This window comes from Rhinolophus ferrumequinum, chromosome 13 (genome assembly GCF_004115265.2).
Source record: "Rhinolophus ferrumequinum isolate MPI-CBG mRhiFer1 chromosome 13, mRhiFer1_v1.p, whole genome shotgun sequence".
Lineage (NCBI taxonomy): Eukaryota > Metazoa > Chordata > Mammalia > Chiroptera > Rhinolophidae > Rhinolophus > Rhinolophus ferrumequinum.
Window position 1 is genome coordinate 3,435,623 of NC_046296.1, and position 24,121 is coordinate 3,459,743.

The 24,121-nt window shown below is 39.4% G+C and overlaps 1 protein-coding gene across 1 annotated transcript; it reads left to right on the forward strand.

The window, feature by feature from the left end:
- The first annotated feature begins 125 nt into the window (after positions 1-125).
- On the forward strand, positions 126-24,121 carry RNF149 (ring finger protein 149). Its single transcript, XM_033124431.1, has 7 exons — positions 126-681; positions 9,393-9,643; positions 10,526-10,594; positions 13,367-13,449; positions 15,378-15,474; positions 19,049-19,247; positions 21,888-24,121. Exons 1-7 carry the CDS (start codon positions 243-245, stop codon positions 21,962-21,964), a joined length of 1,215 nt encoding a protein of 404 aa, XP_032980322.1. The 5' UTR covers positions 126-242; the 3' UTR covers positions 21,965-24,121.

Sequence of the window (24,121 nt, forward strand, 5' to 3'; positions counted from 1 at the left end):
CGCACGCACCTCGTCAGGGGTTGGACGGAGGAGGGCCCAGGGGCCCCGCCCCTCCTCCGTCCCGCCCCCTTCGCACCGCCAGGTGCGCGTGCGCCGCTATCGCGTCGCGCTCTTTCCGGGCTTTGAGGCGAGCGGTCGCTTCTCCACGTTCCTCCGCGTTCTCACACGCGCGCGCCCTCAGGTCCCCGGGAGTCGCCGGACCCCCAGCCCGCCCTGCTCCTCGTCAGCCCGGCGGAGGGGCCATGGCGCGGCGGCGGCGGCGGCCTGAGGCCGGCGGCGGGGCCCGCGGCGCGCTGGCGCTGCTGGCGTTGGCCCTGTGCGCGCCCGGGTCTCGGGGCCGGGCGCTCGAGTGGTACTCGGCCGTGGTGAGTACCGAGTACGTGGACCCGCGGACGAACCGGACGGTGTGGAGCGTCTCGGAGAACGGCCGATTCGGCGACAGCTCGCCCAAGGAGGGCGCGCTGGGCCTGGTGGGCGTCCCGCACACGGCGGACCGCGACCCCGAGGGCTGCGCGACCGACACGCACTTCCTTGTGTCCCCGCCCTGGGTCGCTCTGGTGGCGCGCGGGGGCTGCACCTTCAAGGAGAAGGTGTTGGTGGCAGCGCGGAGGAACGCCTCGGCCGTGGTGATCTACAACGAGGAGCGCTACGGGAACCTCACCTCGCCCATGTCCCACGCGGGTGAGCCGGCGCCGCGGACGGGGGAGTGGTGGGGTCTTTGCAGCGCGGTCATGGCCGACGGCCTTCTCGTCCTCCACTGGCCCTCCTGGTGGTCCCTGGCGGTCCCGAACTATTAGGGAAACGCTAGATTTGCTCGGTGTGCCCTCTGGGGTGCTGCTGTTAGCAGGACGGCCAGCCTACCGAAAAGATTAGATACTTCGCCTTGCGCCCTTTAGGTGAAGGGAGGTGCCCTCCAATGGGGAGAACGAGAGATACTAAAACCCACCGAAGGAGCGGTTGTGGTCGTAACCTGGAAAGTCTTACGATAGCTCATCGTGGGTTCGTTTCTACTCAGCGTCTCTCAGGGAGGTGGGGTAGGAACCGAAGTTCTTCACCAGCACGCTCCACGGTCTGGCAGTCCCTTCACCAGAGTAAAGTGGTGGCTTGGTGGCACTGTGGTTTCTTGACTTCCATAAAACATGTCTGGATATTCTAAACTGCGAATCAGAAAATTTGGATTTAACTCTTGAGTCAGAAAGCCTGGATTTAAATTCGGGTATGTTGTCTCACTAAATATAAAGGTTATAATGCTGGCTGCACTGCCAATCAGATTCGTTTAGTCTTGAGTTTAGATGAAAGTTTTAAAGCTGTGTTCAAGAAAAGATGTTGCTTTGGGCGAGGTGAGCCTTCCCACGTACACGTATTCCAAGGCAACAGGTTACAGTTTCAAGCAGTGATGGTAGTTTAAAAGTCTTGTTTTGTAGGATAGCATCCACAGAACTGAATTCTGAGTGCTGTCTGATCAGCACGCAGCAGAGAATGTATTTCTGTTCTGCCTTCTAAGCTCATGACTCATTCTAAACTTACTGTTATTAAAATCTCTCTTTAAAGTTCCTGCTGCTGCAAGTCAGACACCCTTTGTCCTGTGCTTTTGTTTTTGATTCTGTTTTGGCTTCCTGAATGTAAGTTCGGAACCCAACAGTGAAATGAGGACAGAAAAGTGACTTTGAATTTGACTTATTTCAGCAGAGTGATCGGAACGGAAGTCAGTTGAGAGGTGAGGAAGTGGAGGACTGTTAGAACACCTCTTCCACGAAGGTTGACTGGCGGGGTTTGGAGGTGCTGAGAATGCAGCAGAAACTAGGGCCAGGGAGGGTAGGACACGGACAGTGGTGGCGCATATTTGAAATTGGATGGGAATGATATGGAGAGATCTAGGAGAGAAGAGGCAACTGAAGGAGTCAGGCCTTTGAGAAGGCAGGTGGCAGTGTCCAGGATACTTATGGAGGGACTGGCCTCAGAGAGTAGAGGGAAAATTCCCCAGTTGCACCAGCTGCAATTGAAAGGAAGTGGATTTGGAGAGGAAGTGGAACAGATGTCTATGTGGTAACAGTGGTGCAGTTATGTCAGTGATTACAAATCTACTAATTGTCATGTCAACCCAAGCCATCTTTCCACAAAATTCTCCTGAAAATCCTGTCAGATTTCACATCGCATTGCATACAGGTTATTGCCAGCCTTCCCCAAGTTTGGTAGTTCTGTCCAGGAAAAGAGGTTGGTGTGTCAGGATTCTCTGATTCTGGGTCCTTGCAATCACTTGTCTACAACATCTTAATGTAGACCTTTTCTTTCCAGTAGCAGGCCTACAATTTTCTAAATCTGTTCACTGATTTTTTGATAATGACGGTAACATCTCCCCAGGCTCACAGCGCTTACTCTGACCGTGGTTCAGCAACCTTTCTTGCTTATATTATTGACATGTAGAGTTATCCAGGCCCAGAAAAACACCTCATTTGTGTTTATTTTAAATCCTCTCATTGCGAGCTTCTGTTCCCATTATCAGTGTCTATTCTAGCTTTTTTACCATGAGAAAGATTCTTTCTGAGGGTAAAGACAAAAGTAACCACCATTTTTTAAAACTGTAAAAATTATCCAGTGCGTAGGCACTGTGCTCGGTGTTCTCCATACAACAGCTCGCGTTAACCTCCTAACAGTAAGAGCCCTTTTAGGTGAGTACTTTACCCCCATTTTACCAGTGAGGAAACTGACGCTCCAAGAATGTAAATGACTAGCTCAAAGTAACAAGTGATGTACGGCCAGATCGTTCTTTGTTGTGGGAGGGGCTGTCCTGTGCTTTATAGGATGTTTAGCAGCATCCCTGGCCTCTAATCACTAGATTCCAGTAGCACTTCCCCCGTTGTGACAACCTAAAATGTGTCTAGATGCTGCCACATGTCCAGGAGGAGAGGGGTTGACAAAAATCATCCACCTTTTTGAAGTGCTGACTTTAAGGGAGATTAATCTGGTAGCACATTGACTAATGGATTACACAGAGGAAAAGCTGGAAAGAGAATCCAGTAGAAGGTTGGGCTAGTCCAAGTAGAAATATAAGGGCCAGTATTATAGCGTTGACTGTAGAGGTGGGAAAGAATAACCCTCATGGACGTGGCCAAATCGGGGACAAGGGTGCAAATGCATCGTGATTTTTTGAAAATGGATTAGAAGTATGAATGGGATTAAGTCAGAAGAGGAACCAACTTTGACAGACATGAGTTTGAAATGTTACACAGGCACCTCAGACAGGCTTCTTGGATTTTGCCAGGATGTGGCTGGAGCCACAGGAAAAATCTCCGAGTCAGTGCTTCTCAGTGTCCCTGGGCCACACTGGTGCCCTACAAACTGGTAGAGACTCGGGGAGAATATCTCCGGTTTTCCTTAAACCTGTTGCTTGACTACTAGAATCCAAGGTAAGATATTTTGGATTAATTATCTGTAGTTTATTGTGGCTCTAAAATAAATCATGACTTTAAGCTAATACTCTGTCAGAACAAGGACCGTTACACTAGTGCCGGAGTTGATTCCCTTTAACAGACAGATAATGAGCCAGGTGTTGTGCCTGCTCAGGGACAGACAAGCCCGACACCAGCTTGCCTTTGAGGAATTTGCGGCCTAGTAGGGGCGATAAACAACTTTCCAGACAATATGGTTTGGCCCTCGACAGAGTTATACGCACAAGTCCTTAGGATGCGTCAAGGAAGGCCATCTGATGCAGATATTACAAGGATGGCCAGGAGTTAGTTTGAACAAGATGGGTAAAAATTGACACAAGTCAAATAATTAAAAAAGCTTTCCTAGAGTATTGGTCTTACTGTGGTTCTTGTTGATTAATAAATAGGATGGTTCTATAGCTGAAATCTTGGCATAGCCTTTTAGGAATGGCCCTTTCATTCTGTGAACAGTTGCTTACTAAGTGCCACATGCTTAGATTTGAATTTAGAGTGTATCATATTTTGGTGCTGTAGGAAGACAGAAATGGCACCCTACAGCCTCATAGAAGGCGGAATGAACTAGGACAGTTCCAGAATGATTGAGTTTTGAAGGACAAGCTAAGTTGTGGAGACGATGTCTTTGGGTGTGTGTGGTATGCGGCAGGGGTGGCTGGTTATAGGACATTCTGGGTGGCACATGGGCACTGCAAAAAGGCTGAAGGCCCGAGATGAAGTAATGCATTTAGGAGAACTGCAAAGAGTTCTCATTAAGACTGTTGAGTAGTATATTCAACAAATACATATTTTTGAGCAAGCCAAATTATCCAAAACGTAATGTTATGTCTGCTTGCTTGCGGGCGATGAATGAATTCATGAGTCAGGTAGAAATATAGAAGGAAGATTTATTAAAGTAAGAGAAGGGTCAGCTGGGCGGAGTCTGCTGGAACTACTGCAAACTACTGCTTGGAGTCTTTGTTTGGTGTCAAGTGTTATACTTTCTGATCAGGATGTAAATTGCTTCTGCCTGTTCAGCTTTGGGGTGGGGGAAGGTAGTCGTTAAGCTGGTTACTGCCACCTTTGCATATGTTATGTTGATTTACGTTGGAGCCTGGAGTGGATCCCATACAGATGCAAAACCTCTCTCAAGTCCCAGGGCCTGCAAGTCCGAAGTAAACAGAACCATTGAAACTGCACAGTAAACGTGTAGGAAGCAGAATCATTGACATTTGGCGGAAAGGAAGCAAAGAAAGAGAAAGCTTTCAAAAAGTCCCAAGCTAAATTACACTTGTTAAATCAAATTACACCAGAGATCCAAATCTCAAAATAGAAGATTTAGTGCCACCATTGCAATCCCCCGTCTTAACACATAATTTAAAATTCCAAGAAGAGACTCAAATTTATTTCGGGGTCCTTTTCACTCACCCCAGCGAACCACAAAGGTATTATGTTAAAATAGCTTCAAATTTCAGAGGCGTTTGCCTTCATATTTAGTGTATTATTTCCCCTGCAGAAGAGTCTGTAATATTCTCCTTGTTGGGTCATTTCAACTACTAATGCTAGAAGATAAGCCAATTTTCAGATTGATTCATTCAGAAACTCTTCTGTGGGTCATCACTGCGTGATGCTAGGCTACAAAAACTAAAAAAACTGGTAGTGCTGGTCTAGGGAGGGAGAGAAACCTATAAAGAAACTATAGTAGGTGTATAAAAAGAGGTGTACGTCGGAAGCATTGATGTATTGCATACGCAAAGGGGCAGGTGGCGTTGAAAAGCCTTGGCTTGAGCTTGTGCTGAAGCTTAAAGATTTAACTGGGAATTCTCCAGGTTGCAGGGAAAGGTGGAGAGAGTATGGAAGTTAAGTTAGTGGGGGGAAAAAAGAAACGCACGTTCTTGGAATTCTCTTGCTGGAACTTTAAAATGTATTTCTTGCTGCCCGAATTACTTTTCTAGAACAGAAATCTTATCCACTACTTTAAATATTTCAGTAGTTCCCACCTCCTCCAAGACAATGTTGAAATCTACTTTAAATGGTTGCCTTGGGAGGAGAAATGGTACACTAGACTCAGATGTCACCCTCTAGAATGTTCAAGCTATTGACCAAAACAGATTTTTTAAAACGTTTTATTTGTTTGTGTTTTTGACAGGGTGGTAAGAGGTACATAGAAATTTGAAAGAAAACAATACATGCATTTTTTTTTTTTTGGCATAGAAGAGGTTTATGGATAATTTGGTTTGCTAAAGAATACTATATTTGGTGTTTATTATTATTTGGCATTATTACTTGGTGTTTATTGTTTTGATAATGTACCTGCAAAGACCTTGTGCTAAGTAAGACAGAAATAAAGCAAACTGACTCAAGTTCTTCTGTCTGTTGCTGATGTGTACAGATTCTTTGGGGGAGGAAGGGGTATTGCCCAACATGACTTTTTTTAGTCAGACGTGATTGGTAGCAGTTAAGGCCTAGGGAAAGAAAATAATTCTAAGGGCTTTTTCTCACCCATCCCCAGTCTTTGAGTGTCTTGTGCCTTCTGTGAAGAAATCCAGTTGTTTACTTTGGAAATAAGCTGTGATGTGCTGTCACATGCCACTGAGGCTCGAAGCTCTCTGGGATTGGCAGTGATGCATCAGGAGGAAAGGGCGGGGCCAGCACCCGTAGGGCTTGTACATGCAGTGACCCTGAACTAGTGCGTTTTTTACTCAACTGCCCTGCCTCCTGTTCATCCCAAAAAAGTGTCCCTGAAAAGCAAGTCACAGGATAGAATGAGTCTTCATTTTGAGTTTTATTAATTTAGTTCCCAGAAGCCGTCTGGCTGCTGTAATTACCGTATATACAGCAAACACTTTAGTCTTCACCCTAGGCACAGGATTTTTAAAAATGATTTCTTTTCATTCAGTAAACTAAGATTCATTCCCAAGGTGAGAAATTTCCGATTCTGTGACAAGTGGTTTCAGCTCGGGGCAGCCTCCTGAGTGCCGGTCACTGTGGCAGTTGCCCCGCCGCTCCCCCACTTGAGATTTTAGATGTTCTAGAGCCTCTCTCATCTCAGTTCACCTTCCACCTCCCATTCACTCATTTATTCAACAAGTATTTATTAAACACACTGTGTGCCAGCTTTCGTGTGAGGCACTGGGGATAATGAGATTATGTATGTTTTAGTCACTAAACTGGAACAGTCACCATCCCTAACCTGTTCTTGAGGTGGTTTCATTGCCTAGAAACCACCCTTCCTTTGCTTGGTAAACCTCCCTGTCCTCCCGAGATGCAGCTCAAACGCACTTCGCAGGGAAAGAGTGCCTCCCACCCCAGACAGAATTATCACTTCATTTCTGCAGCCCTTTGCATTCCGCTTTCTTATTAAATAAATGTCCAAAATGGAAAAATCCTTATCTCCATTTTATAGCCGAAGTAATATTCTCAGAGAGGATAGATTCTCCAGACTCACACAGTGGTAACTTACAGTGACATTTGAACCCAGTCTGAGGCTCGGAAGCCTGAGGCAGGTACGTGAGGTTCATTGTACTGCTTTTCCTACGTTAGTATGTTCCTGCAAATTTCCACAGAAAGGAAGTTTATAAAAAAAAAGCTTTTGGCTAGTGAAGTGCCATATAATTATAAGTGGTATAAGTTGTTTCTATACTTGTCTCTCTTAGCTACTAGATGTTTATTTTCCTGAAGGCAGGAAATACTTTACTTCTTATTGTGTCTCCCTGACATGGTCCATTGTGTGAGAGCTGAGACAACTTCAGTTCTTGCTAAGTGAAACTTTTCGGCCTGGGTCATAGGATCGGCTTCCAGGCAGGAGCCACCTTAGAAGGGTGCCCTTCTGGTGTTTCAGTAACTCAGTCCCCACGGCTGAGGGCCACAGTGGATTTGCTACAGATTACATTTCTCCCTGTGTTAAAATAGTGTGATGTGGTTTTAGTGTAATGCCCAAGAACATTCTTTATATGTATTTTTTAAATTAATTTTTGAATGGATAATATGTGTACATGGTACAGAAGTTTTACTGTGCCCACTTCCTCACCAAGGCAGACAGGGTCCCTAGTATTTGTACATAGGCTGACTAATAGAACTTTTCGTACTGATGGACGTTTAGATTGTGATAGCAAAAACTTAGGAAAAAACATTAGCAATCAATATCTTTACAGATGCCTCATGTATATATATATGTATGTATATCAGTGCAATTAAGCTCTTGGATGTAGAATCGCTGGGTCAAAGAGATGTGTGTTTGAAATTTTTCTGATAGCCATCCTCTGCCCTCCACCCAGATTGGAATATTGTAATTCCCACCCCACGCGCAGTGTGCAGAACAGATTTGTGCTCACTCTTGCCAATATAATGTATGAAACGTTTTGATCTGTGCCATCGTAGAGATATGTTTTCATTTAAATATGACTTTTCATATGTTTAGATTCCATTTGTTGGAGAGTGACCATTAATGTATACAGCATTTGTTTTGGGGGTGATGAAAATGTTATGGAATTACATAGTGGTGATGGTTTCACAACCTCTGTGAATATACTAAATAAAAACCACTGAATTGTACCCTTTAAAAGGGTGGCATGTGAATTCTATCTCGCTAAAGCTGTTATTTTAAAAAATAAAACCCATTTGTATGAACTTCCTGCACACTGAGTTCATGTCTTTTGTTTTTCTGTTCTTTTTCTCATAGTAAATTAGTTTTGTGTTTTTGTTGTGGTACATGTATTTTTCCCAAATTGGCCATTTGATCTCGATTCCTTGCTCTCTTTAAGCCATGTAGAAAGTTTTCATTTTTATATGGTTGGTCAAATTTTTTTTTAAGAAACTCTGAGGTGGGTTTTCATACTTGGAAAGATTTTTCTTCAACATTACATATTTTTAAATCCCCATATTTCTTCTGACTGGTATATTTCCTCTTTTATATATATTTAAATATTTGACTTAGTTGGAATTTATTTTGGCATAAGTTTTAAGAAAGGGATACGGTTTTTTTCCCCCTCAGATGATACCCAGTTGCCCCCACACTTTTTTTTTTAATAATCCATTTTACTCCATTGATTTGAAATTCCGCTTTTATCATTTACTAAATTATTTTAGGTATTTGAGTCTAATTTCTGGACTTCTTTTCTGTTCCATTCTTGTCATATTCATGTTACTATCACACTGTTTTAATTACTTCAAATATAAAGGCTAGTCCAGGTTTTACTGTTTAAAAACTTTTCCCAATCATTCTTGATTATTTTTCCCCTAAGTGAACTTCAGAAGCAGCATTTCTTCAAGAAGCAGCACTTTTAAGATTTTTTAAATCCTATTAATATTTTATGGTTATTGCGTTAATTTATATATATATAGTGTGTATATATATATACACACACTATATATATATATATACTATATACTATATATGCTATATATATATATATATATATATAGTGTGTGTATATATATGTATGTTTGGTGTATCTGCTCATGCCTTCAGAGCAATGGTAAATACTAGTGATCGTAGTAGAAATTCTCGGAGGCATCCCTGAGTGTAATGAACATCCTTTAGTCATAACATATTGGTATTCATAAGTGAAATTGCTCTCCATGGTTCTTTTGCTTGTTTTTCATTACGTGTTTGGTTTTATTGTTTTAGAAATCATTTTAAAACTTATTTTCTTAATCTTCTGTGGAACAATTTAAATGTCATTGGTGTTACTCATCCTCAAAAGGTTTAGTGGTAGAATTCACACGTGAAACTAAATGGGGCTCTTGCTTTTAAGGGGGTAGTTTCTTAATGATTTATTCTCCGTCTCAGGTAATCAGTCTATTTTCTCTTTTGGACCAGTTTTGGTAACTTATGCTTTCCTTAAAAATTACCCATATTATTGAAATTTTCGGACGTATATGCATGGACGAACCATACTACTCTTATATTTCTCTTAACTTTTTCTTATTTTGTGTTCTTTCTATTGATTTCTTTGTTCTTTCTTACAGGAACAGGAAATATAGTGGTCATTATGGTTAGCTACCCAAAAGGAAGAGAAATTTTGGATCTGGTGCAAAAAGGAATTCCAGTCAAAATGACCATTGGGGTTGGCACGCGTCACGTCCAGGAGTTCATCAGTGGCCAGTCTGTGGTGTTTGTGGCCATCGCTTTCATCACCATGATGATTATCTCATTAGCCTGGCTAATATTTTACTATATACAGCGTTTCCTGTACACTGGCTCACAGTTTGGAAGTCAGGTAAGTATGGATAACTCTTTTTAACTTTGTTTTTAAAAATACTTCTGAAGTTTTTCCATGTGTATTGCTTGAAGTTATACTGGACCCTATTCTGAATTTCATTTTCACTCATAATATTTAAGCATTAATATGATTTTTCTGAAAATAACTTTTTAGAATATATTAAATTTTCTGTTCTGTGGGAAATTGGATACCTTTAACTCGGGGACACTTTTTGCACATTTTGCTTCTGCAAAAACCCCCTTTGTCCTTTTCCAGACATAAAGGAATGGCAAAAAGGCACGAGGTAGAGGGGACCTGGTTCTGTGTTTATAAAGAGAACCCTGGCCCCCCAAGGTAAGGAGCAGAGTAGAAGGGGCTTCTCTGTCTCCATCATGGAGCAACTTTCAAAGCCATTTCCTTCAGAGAAACACTGTCCCAGTAACAGCAAAGAGGAGGGCAGGTGAAGAGCCAGAGCCTTCCAAAGGCAGGCCTCTTGAATTTCCCACTGCCCTCTGTTGTCTTGAGAAGTTGCCCTTCCTGGCTTTGTAGGCAGTAGGTGGGCATTTCTGGGTCATCTTCTACCTGGTGACTAGGAACCCTCTCTACTGTTAGACGTTAATAGATGAGTGTATGGTGCCCCCAGCCTCAGCTTACTCGTTTCTTGCCAGTATTTAAACCTAAGAATCGGAATTGGGTTCTTCTTTAGACATGGAATTGAAACTAAATATTCTTGATCAATACTCTTAAGTTATATGTGGCTGTTTTCTACATTAAACCTTAAATGGTAATTTTTAAAGTTATTTTTATTGTCATTTAGCTTTGCTTTTTAAATGAAATTTTTTTCTATAAGCTTCCTTTAACATAAAATTTTCAATAATAATAATTTTTTTCCTACCTAAGAGCCATAGAAAAGAAACCAAGAAAGTTATTGGCCAGCTTCTGCTTCATACCATAAAGCAAGGAGAAAAGGTAATATTTTCATGTTTTGGGGGGTTTTGTTTTTGGTTTAAACTAGTCTGTATGTCTGTTTTTGTGTCTAAGTAATGGTTTGCAGTCTGCTAAATTCACAGTATCGAACAGGACTGCTGGCTAGTTTGAGTTAGTACTAACTTTTTATATGTGTTCATTTTAAAGCTGAGTTGTCTGACATCCTTCTGTTGCATGTGTGACGAGCCTTTCAGACCTGCACTGTCTGACTAGGGCAGCCACTAGCCACATACGGCTGTTTGAATGTAAATGAATTGAACTTAAAATTCAGTTCCTCCCTCACACTAGCTGCATTCAAAATGCTCAAATAGCCACATTGGCTGGTTGCTCCCATCCTGGATGGCGCCAATATGTCTGTCATCAGAAACAGTTCTACCTGTTCATGAGACCCACATGACACTAAAGAAGATAAAGAGTTTCAAGTCTCCACCACAGACCCTTGAAAATTTAAATTCATCTCTGTTGAATCTGAGACTGTGTGTGTCCATTCCCTCTGATTCCCTTAATTACAGAGATAAACTATTGGGATTTTTGATAAACTATTGAGAAGGAAAGAAAAAAATGTTTTTTAAAGGTACTTTTTTAAATAAAAGAAATGATTTGACAAGGCCAACCTGAGACTTCAAAGACCCAAACCGTACCAGAGCATTTTTGGAATAGGACCCTCGAGACCCTCAGAGTCTTAGCGGGTAGATTCCTTCAAAGGGAAACAGTTGCTAACGCAGCAGTGTTATCCTTTTAATAGTTCATCTTCTGGGCTGTGAAACGTTGACGACTATGTTGACGTAGGTGTGGGTTGGTTCAGTTGTTTTGATTTTCATTTCATTTCACTAAGTTGTTGAGACTTAATCTATTCCACCCTCTAGTCTCCCCTTCAAAAAAAGCAATAACTGCATTATGGTATATATTGCTTCCACTGACCTACTTACAGAAATAACGCGCATTAAATCATAGGCCTTCGATTTGATAACTTGAGAACCTGATGTTAATGGTTTATGTGATGCCTTTAATAGTGAGCACTCCTGGAATCTTGTTGTTGGCTGCATCCCTTCCCTAATGCCTTTCCAGTGTAGGAACAGTTGATTGTAACAGTTTGTGCAAGGTGTCCTCTCATGCACATATACTGAACTGAAAAAGTTAAAAAAGGTGTCCCATCTTATGGGTTAAGGTTAGCATCCAATTGACAGATCAAGGGTCCGGGGAGAGAGTCTCCAGTGAATGGCAGTGACAAACTTGGCATATGTTTGGTGTAGCTAGTGACTTGACAAGCATTATAATTCCACGTTTCTCTGGGAACAGGTCTTCTACTCTCTGAAGCAGGAAACCTCAGTCCTTAAATATGAGAAGACATAGATTCATATGTATAATTTGCTGAACTGAGTCAGTAATTCAGAACTTAAGTAAATTGATATTGTTCTCTTCCTATACAGAACATTTTTGAAAACACGCTTCCACGGACTGTTTTTTGATAGTTGTCAAAATAATGGTTTAAAAAAGAGGATCCATAAGTGGTCCATGAGGTATATACATAGATTTTTCTGGCAATTTTGTTTTAAACTTACACAGAAAAATGTTGTCTTCTTAAATCTACATCTTGTCTAGTCCTGGGGACTAGTGCTTGTTTTCTAAGTTTTTTTTTTCTCGTGTACTCATTCATGGTAATGTATAAGCTTGTAAACCATTAAGGACTTTAAAAATTATTTCATCACTCTTGCATGGCATACGATAAATGAGTGGTAATAATTACTTTAGTTGCAACATATAATTTTAAATGTTATAAAGTTCATTTTAATACAATCTTTGATAACAATATCTGCATACTCGTAGAAAATCCATTTTTATTGCTTTATTGACAAGTGATGCACATGGCTGAATATGTTTTTTAATAATTACATAAGTACGGTGTAGTTCAGTTCCATAAAATTACCTTGCTAAAGTTGTAGCTGCTTGTGGACACTGATTGGTGGTTCCTGAATCCCCATCCCAGAATCCTGGGAATGAGTCTCATTGGCCTGTTTGCATCAGATGACCACTCTGGCCCTGCCTGCTTTGGCTGATGCTGTGAGACCAAATGGATAGATCTGGGAAGCACCCAGAAAAAGTGGGGGGGAAGGTTGACCCCCACCAAAAAGGTCTATGACCCATACATTCTTAGAAGTGGAAATTTTGTCACAAGACTGCTTTCTCCCCTGTAATTTTTGTTTCTTTTTACCTTGTTAATTTGATATGTGAAAAACTATACCTTATTTTAATTTCTAATTCTTTTATCACAAGTGAGGTGAATATTTTCAAATATTTAGCCATGTACATTTTCTTACTTGTAGGGTGTAACTGTGTTCTTTAGCCAGTTCTCATGAACGTGCTCTAGTTTTTGTTTTTAATGATTCCAGAAAACAAGCAGCTTACTGGATATTCATTCTCTTTGTAAGTTTTATATTTGAAAAATATTTTATTGTAGTAAAGAGGCATTTGTGTTTCTAAAGCCCTTAAAACGTGAACACTTTAAAAAACACAACATAAACACTAGCCTAGTATATAAACACTATTCATATCTGATTAGGTAGACAATGAAATTTTTTTCTTTTCAGCCAGATTCTTTAAATATTTTTTTGATAGTGGTGAAAAGTAAATACCGAGTAGAAATTATATGTTTAGTTTTACATTGTACCAACGCAGACTAGAATTCATCTCTTTTACCCAAGATGCAGTGTAAGCTTTACCCAGGCTAATAAAACTCTTTCCTGTTTTTTACAGGGACTTGATGTCGAAGCTGAGAACTGTGCAGTGTGCATTGAAAATTTTAAAGTAAAGGATGTTGTCAGAATTCTGCCATGCAAGTATGTTCTCGTTACCTCCTGAGATGTTAAAAGTTACTTGACAGGCTTCAGGTTTCCAGCAAGAGTTTCTTGTCTTTAGGACATGAAGATCTTGCTATAGTTTTGATCTCATCCTTTAGAAAAGATGTTTCCAGTCTCCAAGTCTCGTGTATTGTATTGCTGTAAAATTGCTTTGCTTAAGAGACTGTAGGTGACGGGGACCCATTACATATCTTTGTCATGGATTGGCTTTTTAAGGAGCAAGGAGACTGAAGCTTGACTGGTGAAGGCCCCAGGAGAGGGCCAGAAAGTAGGTTGGGAGGGCAGTGGTTTGCTGTTATTTGCACCCTGGGATTGGGTTCTTTTGTGGGTTGTGAAAAGTAAATACTCCTCCCCTTACTTTCAGTACATTAAGGACTTTTTTTTTTTTTTTTTTTAGCAACAGGAAGTTGTGTTTTCTTTTTAATAATGGAATAGTTTAACTTTTTAAAAGCATTGCTTTGTTAGAAGGGTACACAAGTACTGTAATACGTTTAAGTCTGATCAGTTTTAATTATATTTCACACCTGTTAGAAGCAAGTCATGAGTTCATGTTTGCTTTATGTTTGCAAAGTACTGTAGTATATATACAAGTACTTTAGAGTAGATTAAGTTCTCAGTAATTGTGAAGGAAATGAATAATACCAGAATTATGAAATAAAACGTTTCCTGAATAAAGATATGTAATTTAAATCTACAGGCATTTACAGGGCGTTGGTGTGCTGGGTGCTTAATAAATTGGAGTCAGTGTGGGTTGATCATATCCTGTAGAAAATTATTAAAATAGAAAAGAATGTTTGCTCTAGGCTGGTTTAGGGCAAGGCCTTCTGACTTAAAAAATAATGCTTAAGATGCTGCACCAAGAAGCCACTTGAGGCTCATTTCTTGTCATACATAGGACCAGGTATGTCCTGATGGCCGAGCTGGGTTTTGCATTTGACCCTCATAAGCAGACTTGTGCATGTACACATTTCCTGGTCTCCTTCATAGGGGTTTTGACCCCCCCACCCCCATTTTTTTCTGTTTTATTGAACAAATTTCCCAACGTGTTTCTTTTATGATTTTGTAAAATAATTCCTTTGGGTGCGTCAATTTCAGTTTGAAGATGGAAAGGTCACAAGAGAAGCTGGACTAGGCTGTGTTATATAAGTACTGTTATTTTTAGCTGCACTTGCAGATTTTTGTGTGATGAACAATTACTAAGTAATTGCTGTGCCTAGCATTGTTGTTTGCACATTACATGTTTGCAGCACAGCCTGTGGGGTGGGTGCAGAGAGGTGAAGGAAATAGTCAGTGTCACAGCATCAAGTCACACAACTGGTACTTGAGCCCAATCTGTCTGGCTCCAGTGCCCATACTCTTAACTCATCTTCAACAAGACAAGTCAGTAAGAGAAGAAAATACATATGTGATTTTTCTGTTTTTGATTCTGAAAGGTGTTTGTTACAGAAAAATGTAGACTACACAAAAATACATAAGACAGAAAATAAGTGTGTTTTTTAAGCCTACAACCCAAATTGATTTGTTAATATTTTGCTGTATTTCCATTTGAGTCATTTTATGGACTCATATAAGATGCTATCAGTTTAATATTAGTTAATTATTGTTAATTCACTCTTGGCTTAATTAGGCCACATTTGTTCTCAAAAGGTTTTCAAAAGCACATAAAAATATAACCTAGCATGAGATAAACATAAGCTATGCTATTTTGTGGAGTGAAGGGGTAATTTCCCGTTAAGATTCTGTTTAACATGGAAAATAGAATAGATATGTACTTAGAGTAAGTGAATAGACTCGAATGTTGATTTGACGTTATTTAACTTGTAATGAGAAGTTGGAAGAATGTGTTATTTCCTTTATAAGATATAAACATTTATTTTAAAACATTAACACATACTTAATTTTTTTAGGCATATTTTTCATAGAATATGCATTGACCCATGGCTTTTGGATCACCGCACGTGTCCAATGTGTAAACTTGATGTCATCAAAGCCCTGGGATATTGGGTTTGTTACATTTTTGTTTATATTCAATCTTTGCCCCGGTTTTTCCTGAGGAATGCGATTTCATTACTGACCAAAGGCAAGAGGGATGGACGAAATACTAACGTCCTTGAGGTTCTCTGAAGAAATTTTCACGTTTATTAAAAACGAATTCCAAAGACATTCCCAAAACATTAATGAACTAAATTGGTGATTATAGAATAACATGCTAGTTGTTCCTCAGAGAGTTTGTAATTAATTACTTAGAGCAATATATTTTGGTATAATACTTCACAGAATGTGTGTGTGCTAGTGAGTCTTGTATAAACAAGAATTATAAAATGTTTGAAATGGAAGGAGCCGCAGACATTTTCAGACTCATCTTACACATGAGGAATCCGAAGCCAACGCTTCCTGACACCAGCTCTCCCAGTTCCTGGGTTTCAGAATCAAATACTGCTGGGAAAATTGGTCCTGCATTGAATTTACTCTGTTAGTTTGATACTTAATGTGGCCCTAGGACCTTCCTAGGGAAACAGACATGAGGGCAGAGTGAAAGCGCATAGTGGTCGCCAGCCATGAGCTGAGGGCCGCAAATACAGTATTATATTTGCTCCCACAGCCCTCTGTGATGTAAGGACATACTGCTACTATCCCTGTTTTCCTAATTAGAAACTCGAACTTAGGAGACGCTAAATAGTTCACAAGGCCATAGCTAGTTAATGGGGAATTGGCTTTCAGATACAAGTTTGCTTAATTCCAGGGTCCAAGCTCTTAACCACTACTCTACCCAAAGTGGGGGACATGGAAGGGAGAAAAAAGATATTTCTAGATTGTTATACTTTTTATTGTTTTTAGAGTCTTCATATACTCCATTAATGTCTCAAAATATTCTTGATTAAATAGTTTTGGAATAAAGATCTTTGAAAGAAATAATGTCAAGACGATATGTTTTTCTTCTTGCTAAACATTTTCAGTTTTTTTGTAACATTTATGGTAGTTAGAAACTACGGAGGGGTTTTTTGATGATAGATAATCTTTTATGCAGCGTAAAGCCATAATGGCCCTCAAGGCTGCAGGTCTGCTGAAAATGTTCTGTCATCTTCTAACTTAGCATATCTGCAAAAGATAGTGGAGAGACCACTATGTTAAGGAGCAGGATAATTTTCTATGAATCTTTCAAGTGTGAGTTCCGGAATGCCCTTACCATAGGCACGCAGAAAGGGGGCAGGTCAGCATTCAACTGTCTTACTGAAAACTAATTTGCTTTGATATCTAAAAAATTGTCCTTCCTCTAGAATTTCTAACATTCACTTATTCATAGTTTTTAATAATAATGGCTCTATATAGTATGTTGTCACATGCTTTCTTAGTGAACCAGGCTTGTTCCCTCTGCTCCAGATAAGAGAACACGCCTCCCTGGGACAATAGAATCCAGATAGCTTGACAGATGTTTACTTGGCAGAGTTTTCCTTCTTCCCCTTTTTCTTCCTTAGATACACTTTGAAACCCATTTTAAGTTATGCTCTTTATTAGTCAGTAATTTTAAACCTGCTTTGCATTTCTAAAAATTTGTAGAAAAGGAATTTCACTGACCTTAGCATTGAGACTAATCCTCATGAGTTTTATTTTTGGAAATATATCTACATATATATTTCATATATATAAAAAAAATCAGGATTCTTCATTTAGTTAAAAATTTTAAAAAATTTTCAATTACAGTTGACATACAATATTATATTAATTTCAGGTGTATAACACAGTGATTAGACATTTATATACCTTACAAAGTGATCACGCTGATAAATCTAGTACCCATCTGCCACTATACATAGTTACTACAATATTACTGACTATATCCCCTGAGCTTTACTTTATATCACCATGGCGATTTTGTAACAGCCAATTTTTACTTTTTATAGGAGTCTTCATTTTACATTACATAAGGTTGGGTTGCTTTCTTAGAATGTTAATTTCAGAACGCTAGAATATGTATCCCCAGAGAGCTTAATTTATTTTTTGAAAAATAGAAACCTGTAGTAACTTTAAATCAAACTAATTACCTTGCCTTGCCTTTCTTTAAATCTTGACAAATAAGCCATTTTCTTTAGGTCCACTGGCCCTTCCTATGTTGGATTTTATAGTCATAACATGCTCTCATGTAGTAAGTATAACTTTCTGATTTTCAAGAAAATGGCCACAGTGGGAGGGCCACCAGCACCCCTTCACATAGATGTCATAGGTGGTCCTTTCATTTGCAGCTATAACCATTTTGATGTGCCATTTCTCAGCGTTTTCATTAATTTGGCAAGCATTTATCAGAGGAATGCTATCTAAGGTTCTGGATCTGAACTTGGCTCTGAAGAGACAGATGAATAAGACACAGCCCTTCTGCTCACGGACTCCTGGGATTTCACTGTCTGGACTGGTGGGGACCAGGGCATGCACCCAAACACAGCAGGGCAAAAGAGCTGTGGGAGCACAGAGGAAGGAGGATTTACTCTGCAAATGGACAGACGTGGGAAGGGGGAGGGAGCGGTTTTTGAGAGGGCAGTCTGAGCTGGGTGTTAAAAGGTTTGTCTTAACAGATGAGTATATTGCAGGTTGAGAATATGTCCACAGGGGTGTGAGCGTGTGGGGTTTGAGACTGGCAAGTGGGTATGTTGGCAGATATTTAGATAAATACCTGGAAAAGCCAATTAGGGTGGGATTACGGCAGCTCCTCACTGAACACTTTGTTGCTCATTGTGTCAGGAGTTCTGTTCAGGTGCCCGTGAGAAGGGGGCAGCGTACCACGTCGCATTCGGGAGATGGCCCCAGAACACAGGGAGCTGCAGTGTCCTTGGCCCTGAAAGCCCAGAGGACAGGGTGGGCATGACTGCAGGGTTTTCACTTGAAGTGGAGGTGATAGTCTCAGTCAGCCAAGCTTCACAGTAAACCCACAGGGACCCCTCATTTTATATGTCCTGTTACCAAGCAGTAGGTTCATCTCATCACACAGAGCTTTGACTTTAATCAAACAAGGTTTCTGGATAGCCCCCAAGTTTTGAGACTTAATACAGTAATGGCTATAGAATCTCAGCCCTCACTTGTGTTATTTTCTTCTTTAAAGCAGCAAATGGGGGGCGGGGGGCAATGGAGTTAGAGGTAAACTGACAGCTGATGTTTTCACGTGAACCAATACCCAGCCCTGAAGCCCTATGTTGTTCAGAAACCTTGTTCACCTCTGAAACCCTGGGGCCTCGCTCTGCAGCAGTAAGGCAGTCAGAGCAGGGCTCAGACTCAGGATTCCCGGCCTCTGTTCCAGGCAGAAAAGGGTAACAAAGCTTCACTTTCTCTCAATAAATAGTTTAAAAGGTGGCGTTACTTACATCAAGGGAAAAAGTGGTTTTTAGAATAAAAAACTGTTTAGGTCTCAGAAAGCTGCTTGTTGAGAAGTAATTCATTTTTCTTGGTGATGCTAAATAAAGAAGATATCAGTGTACTTTTTGCCTTATTCTATGTATAAAAGTAAACATTTTGTATGAATTCTGAGCAAAAGATGATAGATAAGCTTTGGTCAGGTTACTTACAGACGATGTTTCTTCTCTAACTCAAGGGAGAGCCGGAGGGTGTGCAGGAGATGCCCGCTCCAGAGTCGGCCCCTGGAAGTGTTCAGGCTGCAAATCTGATTATCACTGTACAAGACGAGGCCAGACGTGATGGGGGCAGTTCACCCTCGTCCACCACGAATGAACCCGTGCTGCAGTGTGAAGCCAGTTTGAAAGAAGATGCAGGTGAAGACACAGCCTTACTAGGTAAGTAGCTGGCACATTGTAACAAACTGACGTTAGCAGTGGTTGAAAGAAAATGAAGAAATACATAAAATGCAGAAAAACATAAAGAAAAAATAAAAACCATGATCTCACAATACTTGGAAAGACCATTTTAACATTTTGATAAATACCTTTTCAGTTTTTTCTGTGTTTAAGGATGGAGAGAGTGTCGTTTATGTGCTGTTAGGTAACCTGTTTCTTTTCTTACTGTGTGAAGTTCTCTGTATTGGTACAGAGAGATTTTGTATAGCTGCATACATACCGTGTTTCCCCGAAAATAAGACCTAGCCGGACAATCAGCTCTAATGCATCTTTCGGAGCAAACATTAATATAAGACCCAGTCTTATATAATACAATATAATTAATATATATAATACAATATAATACAATACCGAGTCTTATATTAATGTTTGCTCCGAAAGATGCATTAGAGCTGATTGTCCGGCTAGGTCTTATTTTTGGGGAAACATAAGAGCTGGCGCTCTAACCAACTGAGCCATCTGGCAGCTTGTTGTCTTCATTCTAGTTGTGGAGGGTGCAGCTCACTAGCCCATGTGGGAATCGAACCGGCAACCCTGTTGTTAAGAGCTTATTACTCTTAACCAACTGAGCCATCCAGCGCCCCCGAATTGCATTTTCTTGATTATTGATATTACTTTTCATATTTTTGTTCATTTATATTTTATACTTAGCCCGTTTTATACTTAGCCCGTTTTATCCTTAGCTTATTTTCCTATGGAGAAACTAATTGTTTCATACTGATTCTAAAAGCACTTTGGTCTGTCATAGGTATTATTATCTCCCCTATGTCAGTATCCTTTGTTTTTGATGTATTTTGCTTAAATAGAAATTTAAAATTTTTATCTGGTTCAGCTTCTCATTCTTTCATGATTCTGCCTTTGATAACATGCTAACTTAGGAAAGCCTTTCTCACCTCAGGGTTATAAAAATATTAATCTATGTTTGCTAATATTTGTGGTTTTGTATTTTATATTTAAACCTTTAATCCACATAGTTTAAGAGGAGATTTAACTAACCTATTTTTCCCCCAAGTGTTTAACTAATTGTCCTAATATTGTTTAGTAAATAATTATTTGTGAATGTTTTGATATTTGCAAGACAATGCAAATTCCTTCATCTTTATTCTTCTTTTAAAATTAATTTCTGGGCTAGCCTGCATTTTTAAGATTAATTTAAAAATCATTTTGCCAAGTAAAAGAAAGTCCCATCAGAATTTTTATTACAATTCATGTACAAATTATTTTACAGATTATTGATTTTAAATTTAAAATCTTTTAAAATTTTAAAATTTAAATTTACTAATTTTAAAATTTGCCATTCTGGAAGAGGAAGTATATTTTTCCAAATCTGTAATACTGAAACTGAATCCTTTGTCTTTTTCACATGTTTAAGATCTGTGAGGCAAATAAAGACAAATATTAGAGCTTAAGTTTTAAACGGATACAGAGGAAGGAGTGCCTTGCGGAAGAAAAGGGAGACTGGACTTCAGAGAATTAAAAAGTTGGGAGGGTGATCTGTCCTGGGGGTTCTACTACCAACTCTCTGGACAGCTCTCCCACCTACTGCTGGAACTAGACACCCCTCCCCCCACAGGGCAGCACCTTCTTCAGACCCAGCTCTTTAGGAATTCCACTGTATTCAGCCACAGTGCATACTGATGTGATTTTTGCAGTTGCCCTCAGTCTCCACAAAGGAAACAAAAAATTTGCTTTCTCTACTACTTGACCATTCTTGAGATGTTTAAAAACAGACTAAACTCTTATCCTGATTAAACATCTATCAAAAGCAGTCTCCAGATTTTTCTGCATTCTTGTTACCTGTAGTGCATTAGTTTTTGTCAGCATGTCTCCTCAAATGCTCTCTTGAGACTAAATTAATATAATTTCAAATAGAGGATAGAAATAAAGGTGTGGGAAAAGAAGGCTGGGATACAAAATAACAGTGGTAGACCATCACTGGAGAATGTTTCCTGGGCTTCTTCCATCATCCATTTGACCTTGTACGTACTTAGCTCTAATGTATGTGAGTTCTTCTCTAGTTAAGGCAGTATTCTGTTACTAGAAGAAACCTATTGGGCTGAAATTATTTTGCACTCCTCTTCCTATGATATCAGACTGTCTGAATTAGAATACCAGTTCCTCTTCCAAGATACTTCCACCTCTCTGCCTCAGTTTCTTCATCTGTAAAATGAGGATAATAACATAGTCTCTATCTCGTTGGGTTGCTATATATTGCCCAGTAAACGCTAGCTATGGTCTTCCTGGGAGGTGACACCATCATCACCACAGCTACTTGTTTTACTTTTGAAAAGTCCTCTAACATCACCACCTCAGACTGCATCTCTCTATATAGCACCGTGCTGATCAGGTTACTGTTGATGAGGCTCATACTGGAAGACCTCACACTGGGTGTGAGGAAGATGTTTATACACTTCCCTTGCCTGTATGGAATGGGTTGCCATTTTCACATGTACGTTTTATTTAAAATTTTCTGTTAACTTTTTTCTTGAATTATGATCTCCAGATGAGCAACAATGTTTATTTAAGTGAAGTTCAGAATACATCAACTGGCTAACGGTGGCTTTTCTCACCTTGTTGTAGAAGAGGGCAGGAACGACCTTCGTGGAGGACCGTCCCCCGCTGCACTTCCACTGACAGTCACCCGGACAGAGCTTTGAATCAAAGGACATTTTGGGTTTCTTTTTTTACTTTAGCACAGTTTGTATATTTGAAAATTATGTACATTCTTTTACCTTTCAGGTTCTGATTTGATATACAGAGGGCTAAGATATTTTATTCTTAGAGACTTTTTGATTAGTCGTCATATATTTATCTACTAAAATATGTTGTTTACAATGAAAAATGTTATTTCAGACTATTACAGAGGAGACGAATGGGGAAGGCATGCTAATGGAAGGGACGGCTTGTGTTTCTAGATTCTAACTGGCTGCTACGGTACTGTAGAAACAAGATTAATTCTGTCTCTCAAGGATGGTTTTAGACGAAGCACACTGAATTTAGACTACTTGAACTGGAATTGTGTAATTAAATTCAGTAACTGATCATATCAGTTTTCCCTGGAGGAAAGACTTTAGAACATTAAACTTGTAAATGAGAAATCTACAGCTTTCTTGCACCTTGGTTTTACGAGTATATATACAGATTTTAGAACCTGACAACACTTCTTTGTTTTCTATTTGGAATTAGGAGAAAAGCATTAGATGACCTTAGGATTTGCATTTTTCCCTTTTATTACCTAATTTCTTGTGACACCTTGATTTGTTTGGACAGAAATTTGTTCATTTATTTCTACAAATAACTCTAAGATTCTGTATTTCACATGAGCATTAAGTTCTTCATCACTTTAAGGGAATCGAGTAGGCAGGCTTTTTTGTGTGTGTGTATAAATGAATATATTGGCTCCAACTGCAATTTAATGTTTACAATAAAAAGGGTGAAAGATGGAGAATTTTGATTGTTGTTGTAACAAAATAAACAAGTAACCAGTTTTCTTGGTTAATTTTAAAGCAAACTTAATGACCATGACCTTATTTAATCATCTATCCTTTTTACTTTTTGTTTGCTTTTCTTACTTGGAGGGGAAAGGAGCAGGCTAATGTAAGGCTTTTGGAGCCCACTCTCTAAGTTTATAAAGTGATTAAATAAACCCCCATCCCCTCTTCTGTAATTTGTTTGAAGGGGAAGTTGAAGAAGATGACGGAGAGGTATTTTTTTAGAACTTGAAATTGTAGTTCTTTTTTGCTTCTAAACTAGTTGCTGTGTATATCTTTATTTTGTGAGGAAAAATAAATGTTTATTGAGAAAAATATATTTAAAAAAATTTAAAGAATTTATTCTTATAGCTGTATCTAAGGTAAAAAGTTTTCCATAGCTTATTTTTTTCCAAACTATTTACCACACTTTGATTACAGCCATTCATAGTGAAATACTTGGCGAGTAAAGTTTTACTGAAGTAAACTGTAAAGTTGGTGGCCCAGATCCGATTTGAGGAGCTACTAAAATAGAAAATATGTCTTACTTGGCGCTCTCACTTGAACAGCCTCAAAGTAGGTTTCCATAATAGCCATTAGCTTTGAAATCTGCCTTCTGTGGTTCATTGTGAATAGGAAAATATGTCCTTGATTATATACCAAGTAGATTGTTTGCTTCCTTGTATTTTAAGAAACATACTAGGGAGGAATGCTTTAACAATTCTTTCCAGTAGCTAATGAAGCTGACTTGTAAATACTATGACAGATAAAGGTCAGTTGTTTTTGATAATTACAGATTGGTTTCCTAATCAGGGGCTGTCAAATGTAGCTTTCCTTAATTCAGAAGTTTGGACACTAAATTATAAATAGATGAGACTGGAAGAATTGTGATCTCTTCTCTAGAAACATAAGTCTTTAATAGCAGAAAAAGAAATTAGCAGAAGATAGAAAACTCTTAAGTACTTCAAAAGGAAAAAGTTTCATTTGATAGGTTTTTTAAAGGTGGAAATAAATATGATAAAGAAGAATCAAAATTACCAGAATTTTGGCTGAAACCAAGTTGATAAAATGCCGGGAATATGGGGAATGTAAAAGAAGACAGTATACGAGTACGAAATCAGATTTAGTTAAGGTTAGTTATTTATGGCAGTGATCATTTTCCTTCTAACAGTTGTAATAGAAGCCATTCACAAATAATGTAGAAAAAAATATTTTTTAACTTTGAAAGTTCGCAGGCAGCATGTAAGCAGCAGTGTATCCGTGAATGTGAATCCGTAAGCTGCTGTCTGCCGGGTGGCTGCTTCTGGGTCTCCCATCAGAAAATCAGGCCCATCTGGAAGAGAC